Source organism: Schistocerca nitens, chromosome 4 (genome assembly GCF_023898315.1).
Source record: "Schistocerca nitens isolate TAMUIC-IGC-003100 chromosome 4, iqSchNite1.1, whole genome shotgun sequence".
NCBI lineage: Eukaryota > Metazoa > Arthropoda > Insecta > Orthoptera > Acrididae > Schistocerca > Schistocerca nitens.
This window is the reverse complement of record NC_064617.1, coordinates 83,209,772-83,226,875: the sequence shown is the minus strand read 5'-3', so window position 1 is coordinate 83,226,875 and position 17,104 is coordinate 83,209,772. Positions and strand designations below refer to the sequence as shown.

Sequence of the window (17,104 nt, the reverse complement as noted above, 5' to 3'; positions counted from 1 at the left end):
GTGAGTGATTTATTTTAGGAGATATTAGCATGTGAATGTTTCATGTCATCCATTAACTCCATGGGGCGTTTTCATCCAGACAGTGAGACATTATGGTGAGCTCTTCTTTCCAAGAAGCCTACTGAATGACTGAACATGTTAACTTGCAAGTAGTCATTGGTCAGTGACTGTTTAGCAGATTGAAAATATCGGGTCAGACTAAATATCTTCTGGCTGCTTTCAGGTGTGAACTTGTAACAGAGACAGTCAGTAACAGTGTATAACTGATGTTGGGACATCCCGCCCCGCCCCATACGCCAAATGAAAAACCACTTTTCTTGAAACAGGAGGATGGGGTGCAGAGGATGCACGTGGAAGTTATGTGCACCAATCTAGCTGTAAACTACTCATAACTGCTCAATAGAAGACCATTATATAATATAACATATTTATGTCTCATTAGTTTGATAAGTTGACTCCAACATCCAACTATTACTTTCAAAAACTGTCCCACAGTTGATACAAACTATGTATCTGGTCTTGCTTCAAGTCAGTCTTTGTTTTAATACTACACTAGGGAGAAGATCACTTCCCTAGCATTAATCAGAAAATGCAAGTTAACAGTAACTTCTAGCTGCATTTAACACACTAAAGAATGAAATGTGTTTGAAAATATTATACAAAAATGGGAAGTGTCATGCTTCCAACTCAAAAATTATTCAGCATAGCTCAATCAACACAAGGAATAAGAAAATGGAGTCATAGAGTAGTCGTTGGAAATCTCAGTTCGATGAAAAAGAGTCTGTACTTTTTTTTTAGGAATGACACATCCAACTGAAGCCACTCACTAATGGTCAGATCCCACATAGATACCAGACTGTACGATAGGCTGTCACAGCATTTGTTAAACCAGAAATGTATGAATGCAGTGTGAACGTGGATGTCGCTATTTTGTAAGGTGTGAGTTTCCACTGCATCATGAAGATGTAGATAAATGGGCAACACCTGGTCAATGAGAATACTGAAATAAACATCTCAGTCATGCTCACCACAACCAGAATGATTGGGCCCAAGTCACGATATGAAAAACAACCTCAAAAATCACAAAAGCACCTCCAGTCTGAACTGCACACTCCACACACTGTGGGTTAAATTCCTCACTGGCCTGTTAGTGCACTTGTTGTCCTGCATCATGTGAAAAAGAGGCAAAATAGTGACTCATCAGGCCACAGTATGTGCCTCCACTCACATACAGTCAAGTTTCTGTTTGTCCCACTGGTGATGCACAGTTTTACGTGTCACCGTAAGTAACAGTCTTTTCAAGGTACCCGACTTCAAAAGGTCATTGCATGTAGTTCCCTTTGCAATGTTTGCTCGGTAACTGGCTGAGATGAATCTATATTCACTGATGGCAGCAATTGCTTTCAGGTTTGAAACCGACAGTTACTGACAAGTTGTGACAGTCATCTTTAGTCTGTATTGGCTAGGGTCTTTTTACAACCACTGTTCTTAGATCATGTTACATCTATATCTACATACATATTCCACAAGACACCGTATGATGGGTGGCAGAGGGTACCCTGTACCACTATTAGTCATTTCCTTTCCTGTTTCACTCACAAATAGAGTGAGGGGAAAAACAGCTGCCTGTATGCCTCCGTACAAGTCTTAATCTCTCTAACCCTATCTTCATGGTCCTTATGTGAAATGTATGTTGTTGGCATAGAATCATTCTGCAGTCAGCTTCAAATGCCAGTTCTCTAAATTTTCTCAATAGTGTTCCTCCAAAAGAACTTCACCTTCCCTTCAGGTATCTCTACTTGAGTTCCTGAATCATCTCCGTAACACTCGAATGTAGCTTGAGTCTACAGGTAACAAATCTAGCAGCCCAACTCTGAATTGCTTAAATGTCTTCTTTTAATCTGACTTAGTGCAAATCCCAAACACAAGAACATAACTCAATAACGGGTCACACTAGTGTCCTATATGTGGTCTTCTTCAGAGATTAACTACATTTTCCTAAACATACAATGTAGGCTTTGATCGTACAATGTAGGCATATTCCTAAAATTCTCCTAATAAGCCGAAGTTGACCATTTGCCTTCCACACTATAATCCTTACAGGCTCATTGCATTTCATATTGCTTTGAAACATTATGCCTGGATATTTAATTGACATCACTGTGTCAAGTAGCACACTACTAATGCTGTATTTGAATATCATGGGTTTGTTTTTCCTACTCATCTGCATTACCTTACATTTTTCTACATTCAAAGCTAGATGCCATTCACCATACTAACTAAAAATTTTGTCTAAGTCATTTTGTATTCTCCTACACTCTACAGTTACTTAATGACGACACCTTCCTATACACCACAACAGTCATAAGTCTCTGCTTACCCTGCCCACCAGATCATTTATGTATATGTACGACAGCATTCCTATCACACTTCCCTGGAGCACTCCTGATGATACGCTTGTCTCTGATAAACACTCGCCATCAACGATAACATCTGAGTTCTGTTACTTAAGAAATATTTGAGCCACTCACATACCTGGGAGCCTATTCTGTATGCTTGTACCTCGGTTAACAGTTGGCAGTGTGGCACTTTTGAGTGGTACACACTCCTTGTAGACACTTTGGGTAGTCCATGATGACACGTCAACAAATCAGGCAACTACATTCACAGTGGGGTGTCACGGGTACATCCAAACACAATAGCTCCTTTTTGTCATTCTGTCACATCTCCATGTCAATCCATCCTACTGTGCCATTTCCATACAACGGACCAGCACCTACACACCATTTGCACAAGTGATGCAGGGTCACATGACCACTTGGTATCAATTACATGCAATTTATAGCACTCCAATGCAACCACTGTGTTCTCAAGGATTACTGACATAACTACTTAGATCTGAGGATGATCCAGAGTGATCAAAACATATCATGTAATTAAAAATGAGCAACTGAGACTGAAGTTCAAATGATAATTGTTTTAAATATATCAAGGCATGGTTTTCACTAAGTTATAACAAACAATGTGTCAAATTTTCTCATGTAAGCAAGAAATTTTTAATGTTTATAGCTGCTGAGTTATGACACTGATTTTGTTCCTTAAATGTAACTATACTCTTTTGTCTGTGGTACTCAAAAGATCCTCTGAAGAGGATTTCAAAAACATATCATGTGTGGAACTCGATGAAATAGTAAGAAGATAATAGAGATGCAGCCACTGTCCTGTCATCGGGAGAAGAGTTCTCACAAACAACTGCTCTATGTACAAATGTAAGCAAAGACATAACTCATGTATGAATTATGTATTTATTATTATGCCTGTCATATCAAGCATCTCAAGTGGTGACCATGTACACTGATAAATGTTATAATCTGATTCTGGGCAAACAAGAGGTTGAATTTCAGCTGGACTTATAGAAGTGCAGGCTCATGTTATATGGAATTTTATCCCTTTAGGACTCACTGCCATATAAAATGAGAATGCCTTTAGGACTCACTGACCCCCCCCTCCCCCTCCCTGCCCCCCCTTCCATGAACCAGGGACTTTGCCGTTGGTGGGGAGACTCGTGTGCCTCAGCGATACAGATAGCCCTGCCGTAGGTGCAACCATTACGGAGAGGTAACTGATGAGAGGCCAGACAACCTGTGGTTCCTGAAGAGGAGCAGCAACCTTTTCAGTAGTTGCAGGGGCAACAGTCTGGATGATTGACTGATCTGGCCTTGTAACATTAACCAAAACAGCCTTGCTGTGCTGGTACTGCAACTGGCTGAAAGCAAGGGGAAACTAGAGCCGTGATTTTTTCTGAGGGCATGCAGCTTTAATGTATGGTTAAATGCTGATGATGTTCTCTTGGGTAAAATATTCTGGAGGTAAAATAGTCCCCCATTTGGATCTCCAGGTGGGGATTACTCAGGAGGATGTCATTATCAGGAGAAACAAAACTGGCATAATACAAACTGGAGCATGGAATGCCAGATCCCTTAATTGGGTAGGTATGTTAGAAAATTTAAAAGAGGAAATGGATAGGCTAAAGTTAGATATAGTAGGAATTAGTGAAGTTCAGTGGCAGGAGGAACCAGATTTCTAGTCAGGTGAATACATGGTTATAAATACAAAATCAATTAGGGGTAATGCAGGAGTAGGTTTAATAATGAATAAAAAAAAATAGGAGAGCGGGAAAGGTGCTACGAACAGCATAGTGAACACATTATTGCAGGAAAGGTAGACACGAAGCCCATATCTACCACAGTAGTACAAGTTTATATGCAAACTACCTTCGCAGATGACGAAGAGATTGAAGAAATGTATGAGGAGATAAAAGAAATTATTCAGATAGTCAAGGGAGATGAAAATTTAATAGTCATAGGGGACCGGAATTCGATAGTAGGAGAAGGAAACGTAGTACGTGAATACGGAATGGGGGTAAGGAATGAAAGAGGAAGCCGCTTGGTAGAATTTTGCACAGAACATAACTTAATCATGAAAGAAGGTTGTATACGTGGAAGAGATCTGGAGACACTGGAAGGTTTCAGATAGATTATATAATAGTAAGACAGCGATTTAGGAACCAGGTTTTAAATTGTAAGACATTTCCAGGGGCAGATGTGGACTCTGACTACAATCTATTGGTTATGAAGTGTAGATTAAAACTGAAGAAACTGCAAAAAAAAATGGGAATTTAAGGAGATGTGACCTGTATAAACTGACAAAACCAAAGGTTGTACAGAGTTTCAGGGAGAGCATAAGGGAACAACTGACAGGAATGGGGGAAAGAAATGCAGTAGAAGAAGAATGGGTAGCTTTGAGGGATGAAGTGGTGAAGGCGGCAGAGGATCAAGTAGGTAAAAAGACGAGGGCTAGTAGAAATCCTTGGGTAACAGAAGAAATATTGAATTTAATTGATGAAAGGAGAAAATATAAAAATGCAGTAAACGAAGCAGGCAAAAAGGAATACAAACGTCTCAAAAATGAGATCGACAGCATGTGCAAATTGGCTAAGCAGGCATGAAGAGGACAAATGTAAGGATGTAGAGACATTTATCACTAGGGGTAAGATAGATAATGCCTATAGGAAAATTAAAGAGACCTTTGGAGAAAAGAGAACCACTTGTATGAATATCAAGAGCTCAGATGCAAAACCTGTTCAAAGCAAAGAAGGGAAAGCAGGAAGGTGGAAGGAGTATACAGAGGGTCTATACAAGGGTGATGTACTTGAGGGCAATATTATGGAAATGGAAGAGGACATGGATGAACTGGGAGGTATGGTACTGCATGAAGAATTTGGCAGAGCACTGAAAGACCTAAGTTGAAACAAGGTGCCAGGATTAGACAACATTCCATTAGAACTAATGATAGCCTTGGGAGAGCCAGCCCTGACAAAACTCTACAGATGTACAAGATAGGTGAAATACCCTCAGACTTCAAGAAGAATATAATAATTCCAATCTCAAAGAAATCAGGTTTCAACAGGTGTGAAAATTACTGAACTATCAGTTTAATAAGTCACGGCTGCAAAATACTAACAAGAATTCTTTACAGACAAATGGAAAAACTGGTAGAAGCTGACCTCAGGGAAGATAAGTTTGGAGTCTGCAGAAATGTTGGAACACGTGAGGCAATACTGACCCTACAAATTATCTTAGAAGATACATTAAGGAAAGGCAAACCTATGTTTCTAGCTTTTGTAGACTTAGATAAAGCTCTTGACATTTTTGTTGACTGGAACATTCTCTTTCAAATGCTAAAGGTGGCAGGGGTAAAATACAGGGAGCGAAAGGCTATTTGCAATTTTTACAGAACCCAGATGACAGTTATAAGAGTCGAGGGACATGAAAGGGAAACAGTGGTTGGGAAGGGAGTGAGACAGGGTTGTAGCCTATCACTAATGTTATATCACTATCTGTATATTGAGCAAGCAGTAAAGGAAACAAAAGAAAAATTTACAGTAGGAATTAAAATCCATGGAGAAGAAATAAAAACTTTGAGGTTTGCCAATGACACTGCAAGAGACAGCAAAGGACCTGGACGAGCAGTTGAATTGAATGGACAGTGTTTTGAAAGGAGGATATAAGATGAACATCACCAAAAGCAAAACGAGGATAATGGAATGTAGTCGAATTAGGTCGGGTGACACTGAGGGAATTAGATTAGCAAATGAGACACTTAAAGTAGTAAATGAGTTTTGCTATTTGGGAAGCAAAGTAACTAATGATGGTTGAAGTGGGGAATATAAAATGTAGACTGGCAATGGCAACGAAAGCATTTCTGAAGAGGAGAAATTTGTTAACATCGAGTGTAGATTAAGTGTATTTTCTGAAAGTATTTGTATGGACTGTAGCCCTGTATGGAAGCGAAACATGGGCAATTAATAGTTTAGAGAAGAATAGTTTAGAAAGAAGCTTTCACAATGTGGTGCTACAGAAGAATGCTAAAGATTAGATGGGTAGATCATGTAACTAATGAGGAGGTACTCAACAGAATTGGGGAGAAGAGGAATTTGTGGCACAACTTGACTAGAAGAAGGGATCAGTTAATAGGACACATTCTGAGGCATCAACGGTTCACCAATTTAGTATTGGAGGACAGCGTGGAGGGTAAAAGTCGTAGAGGGAGACCAAGAGATGAATACACTAAGCAGAGTTAGAAGGATGTAGTCTGCAGTAGTTACTTGGAGATGGAGAAGCTTGCACAGGATAGAGCAGCATGGAGAGCTGCATCAAACCAGTCTGAGGACTGAAGACCCCCCGCACCACCACCACCACCACCACCACCACCAACAACAACAACAGGACTCATTGTGTTTCATGAACGAGTCCAACAGTCTCCAAATGTTCTCTTAAGAAGGTCCGTAATTATCTGTACGGAATGGGCAGGACATCTATATGCTCTTATGGATATTTAGAAGCCTAGAATTCCATCAATAAAAAAGGGACGAATGATGTGATTTATGAAAATCAAACAATGGAAAATCCAGGATGGAATGTAACAATACAAGAGAAGTAAAGTTGCTACTCACCATATAGCGGAGATGCTGAGCCGTGATAGGCACAATAAAAAGATTCACACAATCATAGTTTTTGGCCATTAAGGCCTTTGTCAGCAGTAGACACACATGCACACAAACACTCACGCAAGCACAACTTGCACACACATCTGCAGTCTCAGAGAGCTGAAATTACATGATTTATGGTTTATGAAGAGATGCACAACATGTTGACAGACCAAGACAACTGTTTATTCACTTAATTCAGCCAGTGTGGAGTTTCAGCTGACCAGTAGTGTGAATTGCAATGACTGATTTTCTCAGGGTTTGTAAAGGATGCTTCATCTGTAAACCAAATCTTGCACAGAAACACTTCATCTTTTTGCAGTTTTCAAAAATATCGTTTAAAGAACTGTAAACTATTTTGATTCACACTGCAAAGCTTTTAACGGAGCAAAATGTGAAAAGGGTGAAATGCATTGAAATGTAGTATTCACGGAACATTCTTTTGGCTGATCCCACTCACACATACAAGCTGTCTTGTAGTAACACAGTGGCTGTGTGTCACCTCTGCTGAAATGTTTAATGTGTTTCTCTTACCAGGAGCTTTTTTTTTGGCATATTTTATTTTACACATTTCCATTTAAAAAAAAAATTAATACTACTTTGTGAAGACCAATAGTGGCAGCTTGCTACAAACAGGATATACTTCAGCATACAATTGTACCAATGTGTACATCCCCCCCCCCCCCCTCCACCACTCTCCCTCTCATTCATTCTCCCTCTGTTTCTGATTTCCTTTTGTATGTCCATACTTTCACTGGACAAATCCTCTTTAGCCATTTAATACCATTAAATAAATTTAAATTAATATTGTAAAACAAAATAAAATAAATAATGGTATTACTAGAAAGATATATTGCTATAAAAATGCGTGCTCACACTGCCTCGAGTTCATGTGCTGGCGTAGATGCATGGGAACAGAAAGTACTTGTGTCAGATTTACCTGAATGGAAGTGTAAAGGCAACAGTGATGAAATCTAAATAGAATTTTATATTTTAGGAGGTTGCCAAGACCGCTAATAGTTATAGTTCATTACTGATAATATGATGTAATATCTTTAAAATTTTATTTTTTTATTCTTTGGTAGCAAAGATGTGATGATTCTGGGATAGCTGCTAAGTAAAAGTCAATAAAGAAGTCTTAAGCAGGCCACGTGGCGTGTGTTCTTGGTGATTTAAAGTTAGACTAAATATCGTCAAGCAACATCTTTTGGAACTGTCACAAATATTACGTTACAGCAGTTATATTTGGTGACCCCGACGTGATAATAAGAAGATATGACTACAAACGGGAGCATTTCCGAAGATCGCCTGGAAGCAAACAAGGTTAGCATCAAAATTCCGCCTTTTTGGAGTGAAAAACCTGAAATTTGGTTCTATCAAGTAGAAGCACAGTTCAGCATTTGCAAAATTGTCACAGAAGAAACTAAATTTAACCACCTAGTGTCACAATTAGAACCAAAATACATCGAGAATATTTGGGACATTATTTGTGGCACGGATGTGAATAAATATTCATTGGCTAAGGAACGTCTACTGAATATTTTCAAAGAAAGTGAAGATATGTGTATTAAGAGATTAGTTACTGGAATTGATTTGGGAGACCAAAAACCTAGTCAGTTATTATGCAAAATGCAAGCTTTGGCAGGTGTAGATGTGTCAGAAAAAGTCCTAAAGACACTTTGGCTAGAAAAACTTCCGGATTCTATAAGGAACATTTTAATTGTCAGTGACGAGGGAATCGAAAAGGTGGTTATAATGGCTGACAGAATAACAGAAATAAATCACTGTAACGAATTGTTCATCACAAAAAGTGGTGCTTGTAGCCAACAGGATGTTTCGATAACAATGAGTGACTTGATGACAAGAATTTCGGGGCTAGAGCAACAAATGGCCGCGCTGTCAACTGGTTATCAAGGCAGGTCTCGTAACAGAAGCTGTGAGCATCAATGTAAAAGAAGTCATGGTAAGTCTCGAAATAAATACAACCCCAAGGGCAAGTACCGTTATTACCACTTTCACTTTGGGCAGAACTGCAAGCCTGAAAAATGCACACTTCCGTGTAGCTGGACTGAAAAGGGAAACGTGACCCAACAGCTGAATTATCGGCAAGTTCTGCTGCTCCAGTCCATTGCTGCAAAACCTGCTTATTTGTAACCGACAAAAAAACAGGATTGCAATTTTTTGTCGACAGTGGGGCAGATGTTTCTGTAATTCCCGCTCACACAAATGTTAATGCTGAGTCACCATATAAACTGTATGCTGCAAATGGTACCAAAATTCCTACATACGAAATCGAACTTCGTACTATTGATCTGGGATTGCGACGTCAATTTCAATGGCCATTTATAGCTGCAAAGATCAATAAAGCTATATTGGGTGCCGATTTTTTTGAATAAATTTCAATTATTAGTAGATGTCCATAATAAAAGGTTAATAGATGATGTAACAAAGCTCAATGCTGGGGGTAAAGTTATGTCAATCTCAGAGGAAAACATCCTGAGCACCATGAGCCAAAACACAAAATTTACAAATCTACTGTTACAGTATCCAGATATAGCTAAACCTAATTTGGTACCTAGCGAAATTAAACATGATGTCTAACACTATATTACCACTGAAGGCCTGCCTGTCTCTTCTACGGCAAGACAATTAGACCCAAAGCGCATGGCAATGGCAAAACAAGAATTTAAATTCATGTTAGACAATGGCATCATTAGACCATCTAAATCTGCATGGGCAAGTCCTCTCCATGTTGTACCTAAGAAGGATGGCTCAATACGTCCATGTGGAGATTATAGATGGTTAAATGAAAGAACAATTCCAGACCGTTATCCTATACCTGGAATAGAAGATTTCCATTGTATCCTTCAAGGCAAAAACATATTTTCTAAAATCGATCTCTTTAAGGCCTATTATCAAATACCTATTGCTGAAGAAGAAAACAGCTGTAATCACACCATTTGGACTGTATGAATTTAATGTCATGAGCTTTGGCCTGCGGAATGCACCTTCATCATTCCAGCGATTCATTAAGGAAGTTATGTTTGGGCTAGATTTTGTGTTTCCTTACCTCGATGACATTTTAATTGCCTCATCCAGTATTGAAGAACACCGAACACACCTGAAACTAGTCCTGGAGTGATTGTCTAATTATGGACTTCAAATCAACATATCAAAATCAACCTTTGGAGTGAATGAAATTGAATTCCTGGGGTACTGGATAACATCAGAGGGATCCCGTCCACTACCTGAGATGTGACAAGGTTAGAAAACCATTAGAACCTACATATGATGGTCCCTTTCCTGTCATTTCAAGACATGAAAAATATTTCACTATTAAAAGGAAGCGCAAACACATAAATGTGTCAGTGGACAGACTTAAACCAGCTTATCTCCTGCAAGAAAAATGGGAATCAGAGAAGGAACTTCCAAACTTTTCCAAGGACACTGAACCACAACATCCCACAGAGGAACCATCTCCAAATATCAGAGTATCGAAGTCAGGACGGATTATAAGGTTCCCACCTCGATTCTTGGAGCAGCTGTCTCTGTGGAGAATTAATCAAATATCATACCAGACATTGTAAAAGGTTTTTGTAATTATTTTGTATCATATCTTTTGTCATTCCAATATGTTTTTTATTGTTTTATGTTAATGTTGTGCCGATTTTTTTTTAAAGAAAATTCATTCATCACCATGTATTAATTCGTAACCATGTTACTGGTGGGGGAGTAGTGTAAAGGCAACAGTGATGAAATCTAGATGGAATATTTATATTTTATGAAGTTGCCAAAACCATTAATAGTTATAGTTCATTACTGATAATATGATGTAATATCTTTAAAATTTTATTTATTTTTTGTTTATTCTTTGGTAGCAAAGATGTGATGATTCTCGGATAGCTGCTAAGTAAAAGTCAATAAAGAAGTCTTAAGAAGGCCACGTGGCATGTGTTCTCGGTGATTTAAAATTAGACTAAATATCGTCAAGCAACAACTTTTGGAATTGCCGCAAATATTATGTTACAGCAGTTATAGAAGCAATACACAGATATGCACTGGAGTGTCAACCTATTGTGTCAGTATCACTGAAATAAATGTCAATACAGGTTTTTCATATTCTGCTTGAAAAACTGATAATGGTTATTTCTAGGCAAAATAACATTATGAGTAATGCAATTTCTACTGAGATAGGGAACAGCCACCCACAATGCTTCATTATCTGTAAAGTGATTACTTGTATATCAAGTTTGAAAACAAAACATTTCTATGATTGCTCTCAAAACTGCAAAACACACAATGGACATATTTTAGTGTCTATTATGTTTCATAGCATTTAATTACTTTTATCCTATAATGAAACTGTTCCACAGAAGTATTTTACGAGGTGCAACAATAACATAACTTATTAAATTACAAGTTATTTGGAATCACTGTGAAATAGTGCAGATTATTACTTTCTGAAGGAAAAAAAAGCTCCACACAAAGTAACAATAAATTTCATTGTCATTGGTTCGCATACCTGTACCAAAAATTTTATTTCCAAATTACATTCATGCAAGCTTTTTATGACTGAAAATGTATAAATTTTTTGGCTATTCATTTGTTTGTTCACATATTTTTATCTAGATAATCTTCTGAATTTGATATCCAAAATAAAATTGTCGTGTTTTGTGAACTCCTGCAGACTTTTTTTATTGCCAATAAATGTTGTGATGAGAAACGCACAATGAAACATTATCAGAGTCATGTGCACTTCGCAAACAAGCTGACTACACTTACTCACAGTCAGTCAAGTAGGTCATCAGATTCTCGCCAAGATGGGGAAGCCAAGCACTTTCAGATATGTCATTTACTCTGAAAAGAAAGGTGCAAAACACATACCTTCATGGTGTTGCTCAAAGCACCAAGTGTATGCTCAAAACCTGAACAGAAAAAACCATCCTGTGGCTGGACCTTAAGACTGACATAGTATTGAATAATTGTTAAAGTCTCTTCTAAATTATATTTTAGATACTGCACTTACTTATTCCTTTATGAACTAAATCACTATCAACAGACAAAACTGAGAAAACCTGTCTCTCATGAATTCACATGCAGCTACCATGTTATTAGCATTTGTAACAACAAATAAATAATGGTGGAATTAATTCTATTACTGCATAACTATTTAGTACAGCAATAATGTGCTAAACTATTTCGCCACATTACTGAGCTCTGAAAAACAATTTCAAATACAATGGCTACTGAGTTAATTGTTTACATGTAATCATATATCTGAAAAATTTGATGAGATAGATAACAATTGGTTGTAAAGACAGAAAGTTGTCAGTGAGATGACAACAGAATATTATTATTATGATGGCTCAGGAGTCTCATGTACTTTTACATGGCTCAACTGAGGGTTAATAGCTGAATTCATATATTCAATTTTACATTACTATACAAGAAATTTACACTTTGTAGGCCAACAACTAACTCTTAATTATATCAGTTTAAGTATTTTAATGCTGGTGTGTCATTATGTTAATGACTACCACAGCATGCTAAAAGAAAAATGCTCCATTTTTCACTTCTATCACAGATACGCTAACAATGTTCTGTTCTTCATTAGAATAATCAACACGTGGGAGATGGTACATGCTTTCTGTACAAGCATGTAAGTAATTTGTGAACTAAATGAATAATTTGATGTAATAAAATAGGGACCGTAATGATTGTCCTGGTCAAGGTTTTACTCACCGACAACCTTGAAATTTGAGTAAAGCGTCCTCCAGCAAAGCATCAAGCTGCCCATGAGAACCTCCAGCAGCAGTGGTGGCTACAACATTAGATGCAACAGAAAGTGTAGGTGGCAGATGCACTGCCAACTCTCGCACAGCTTCTAGCAATGCTGGAGTGCATATATCATCCAGATGGGCTTTTAGAAAAGGGATAATATCAACTAGAACTGCTTGCACTTCCCAGTCCAGCTTTTGTCCATAACCAACCTGCAACTGAAAATAAAGATTAATCAGTTAGACTGGTTATATTCCTTGTTTTGAAAGAAGCAACATTAACAATAAAAAAAAAGGTTTTTAAGGAAAAATACTGAATGTATGAAATACATCAGACAGTCAATGATCAATTCAGGCTAGTTACTGCTGTGCAAAGGCTTAACACCTACAGTGTCACCAACCAACATCACATCAGTGCATTGGAGATGTCTAATATACAGGGGATAATTTTGTGGAAGAAATGGCCACATTCCAACCATCCACTAGCAGGAATCCAAGCATCACTAGAGGTTGTGGGTTGCACAGACCTCTTCTCTTCCGCAAGACACTTGATTAATAATGGACTCTGCTGTATTCTAGCACTCAGTGGCATTCAAGGGCAGCACTCAGGCCAGACCAGATCAGTTCACTCCAAATGATTTTCCTGAGGCAGGTGCCAATTCTGCAAGGACTCCATCAATCACAGTTCTCATTTGAGAGCCACCTCCATGATGTTGCTACTTTTCACGTCTGACTTCATGATCCGCGGAGATGCCAGCTGGGGATTGAAGAGTGTCCGTGGCCTCATTGCTGAAGAAGACAGGCACTCTGTCATTGTGGCAGACTTGTGTACTTATAAATTTATTCCTGTTTAACTTTCAAACACCTACACACAGGGCTTAGACAATTTTGTTTCCCCATGGGACTTAAGCTTTGTTTATTCAGTTTGTACTTTAACACTGAGCTTCCTGCAGGGCATTGACTTTTAGAAAGTGTGTGTTTAATGACAATTTAACCAGCATACAGGCACCGGAAGTGTTATTCCTCTATTTCAAGAAGTGATTTATTTTATCATTTCAATCCACATCAGAGTAGATGTGCAATTAATATTTGATAAACAAACTTGTTCAATTATTGCTACCTGGAGATTTTTTGCACCACCACTAGTGAACCTCAGATATTTCTGCCAGAAGCATAGTTAACTCTGAGTGGAACAACATCGTCAAGCTGACTTTTTTATGCTTTCATTCATCTGTGTTCTTCAAGATATTTTTGGATAACTTTTCACTTCAGCAAAATAGTCTTTGCTGTGCAAATTAATTCAAATTATATGCAGAGTTCACAACATCCACCTTCTTGGAATTCCTTTTAAACATCCAGGAATGTCTACTACAGCCACACAGTACACTTATTTGCTGGTGAAATTTGCTTTTAAGAATCCATTTGAGTCTCAGTGCCACAAAAATAAAAATATTACACAATTTTCTAACTGAACTAACTCTAGCATGGAAAGGACTTAAATAGACAACTGTGAACACTTTGACAATTGAACCACATAAGTAAAATATCTAACACAGAACAGAAATGCTACAAAATGCTGACTGGAGTTGTTTTTCTAAACTGTCCTTCAGCAGCACAGGTAATTCGTGAATAGAAATAAGTAATCAATAAAAAATCAACAGGTTAACACACAAAAATATTTGTTGAAATTAAAAAAAATGTATACTACTTTTGTTTAATTGACACACTGCACATCACAATACATAAATTAAATATGACTTACGGAATACACAACTAATTAAAGCAAACCAAAGAGTTCATCAGATACTTGTTAAAAATGCAAATATCAATAGTTGTGTTTGCAGGTGTTAATAACAAACAGAACTGAGCAAAAAATTAAAAGTCCACCTCAGTAACTATAAATGGCAAACTCATGTCAATAACAGCAATAATGGAAATTCTTGGATGGAATAATAAGTAAAATAAGGGAAAGGTATCACTCACCTATAGCAGAAAGATGTTGGCACATGAACACACATAACAGGAAACAGTGTTCACTAACTTTCAAGCTCTCTGGCTCTTCTTCTAGTACAAAGTGTGGACACACACACAGACACACACACACGCACACACACACACACACACACACATACACACACACACACCATGATGCCTATCCAAATTTCAGAAAAAAATCCCAGAGAATTTCAGGTATGATGTGCAACATGGTGCCATAATAAGTCCCTGGATAACTGATAAATTAATGTTGGGGCCATAAGCTGCTGAGTGACCATGCTTTTTAAACATCGATAATTTATATAGAAAAATATTCATATAGTTAACACACTTCAAAATATCAAGCATTTTATAATAAAACAATGGAAAATCCAGGATGGAATGTAACAATATTAGAGAATGAAAGTTGCTACTCACAATATAGCAGAGATGCTGAGTCGCGATAGGCTCAACAAAAAGATTCACGCAATTATAGCTTTCAGCCATTAAGGCCTTTGTCAGCAATAGAAACACATACACACACGCTCACGCAAGCACAGCTTTCACACATGTCTTCAGTCTCAGACAGCTAAAACCACACTGCGAGCAGCAGCAGCAGTGCATGATGGGAGTGGCGACTGGGTGGGGGTAAGGAGGAGGCTGGGGCTGGGAGGGGAAGGGATAGTATGGTGGGGGTGGCAGACAGTGAAGTGCTGCAGTTTAGATGGAGGGCAGGAGAGAAGGTGGGGAGGGGGGGGGGGTACGTAGCGGAAAGGAGAGAAATAAAAACAAATTAAAAGATGGGGTGTGGCGGTGAAATGATGGCTGTGTAGTGCTGGAATGGGAACAGGGAGGGGGCTGGATGGGTGAGGACAGTGACTAATGAAAGTTGAGGCCAGGAGTGTTACAGGATTGTAGGATGTATTGCAGGGAAAGTTCCTACCTGCGCAATTCAGAAAAGCTGGTGTTGGTGGGAAGGATCCATACGACACAGGCTGTGAAGCAGTCACTGAGATGAGGGATATCATGTTTCGCAGTGTGTTCAGAAACAGGGTGGTCCACTTGTTTGTTTTTTTTGCCACAGTTTGTCGGTGGCCATTCTTGTGGGCAGACAGCTTGTTGGTTGTGATACCTACATAGATTGCAGCACAGTGGTTGCAGATTAGCTTGTAAATCACATGACTGGTTTCACAGGTGGCACTGCCTTTGATGGGATAGGTGATGTTAGTGACCGGACTGGAGTAGGTGATGGTAGGAGGATGTATGGGACAGGTATATTACAGGGGTATGAGCCATGATGTGGTGGATGCGGAGCAGGGGTTGTGTGAGGATGGACAAGTATATTATGTAGGTTCAGTGGACAGCCGAATACCACCATAGGAGGGGTGAGAAGCATAATGGGTAGGACATTTCTCATTTCAGGGTACGACAAGAGGTAATCGAAACCCTGGCAGAGATTGTAATTCAGTTGCTCCAGTCCCAGATGTTACTGAGTTACAAGGGCAACGTTCCTCTGTTGCTGGACTGTACGACTTTGGGAGGTGGTGGGGACTAGCCAGATTCCAGTCCCACGTACTACATACTGTTTCTGCGTTGTTGCTTGTCTCATGAAATCTCCCCTTAATGGCCTTACCATTAAATTACGCATCTCTGGCTGCCAACCCTCATTCCACAATGACCTCCACCTGTTCAGACTCTGCCAATCCGTAGCCTACACCAACATAGTCCTGCAAAACTATATTAACCAAGTTCAATCCTCCATGCAGTATCTTCTCCCTATCCACAAAATTCTCCTGCTATGTAATCCCAAATTCCTGAAACCCATAACACACAATGAAACTCTTGCCCTGCAAGAACTTGAGCAACATGCACAACAACCTCAGAAAGCTCTCCACTTGCTCACTTCCTATTCCCACGATTTTGTCATATGATGACATGGCTGGAGACTGTTATTGTTATTTGAAGACAAATGTTGATAGTGTTGAGACAGCAACCAGCCACAAATTTATTTTAAGTTCCTTTATTCAAAGGGTAATGTTAACGGTTTCAAATCATTATGATTCGTCGTCAGACGGCTTTCATTAGAACATGTGCTGAATTTTTTACTGATTAGATATCCTAAAAAATAACAGATAAATTTGCTACTTGATCTGCAGATAGGTGTAGGAATACTATTTGCTTACAGGGTGAAAATTAATTTTTGGAAATTTTTCAGGATTGGGGTGTTAGCCGGCTCAGTTTGTTCATTAAGGATATAGTCTGGAGTGCTGTTTTTGTGTGTGTGTATTTCTATTTCTTCCAATAT

The 17,104-nt window shown here is 38.6% G+C and overlaps 1 protein-coding gene across 6 annotated transcripts in view; it reads right to left on the bottom strand.

The window, feature by feature from the left end:
* LOC126251840 (pericentriolar material 1 protein-like) overlaps positions 1 to 17,104 on the bottom strand; it is a 781,694-nt gene that overhangs the window by 84,059 nt on the left and 680,531 nt on the right. For all 6 annotated transcript variants that reach the window (XM_049952507.1, XM_049952508.1, XM_049952506.1 and 3 more), the window contains one exon: positions 12,791 to 13,044. In XM_049952507.1, coding sequence (XP_049808464.1) covers positions 12,791 to 13,044 — 254 coding nt within the window. The remainder of the gene's footprint in view (positions 1 to 12,790; positions 13,045 to 17,104) is intronic.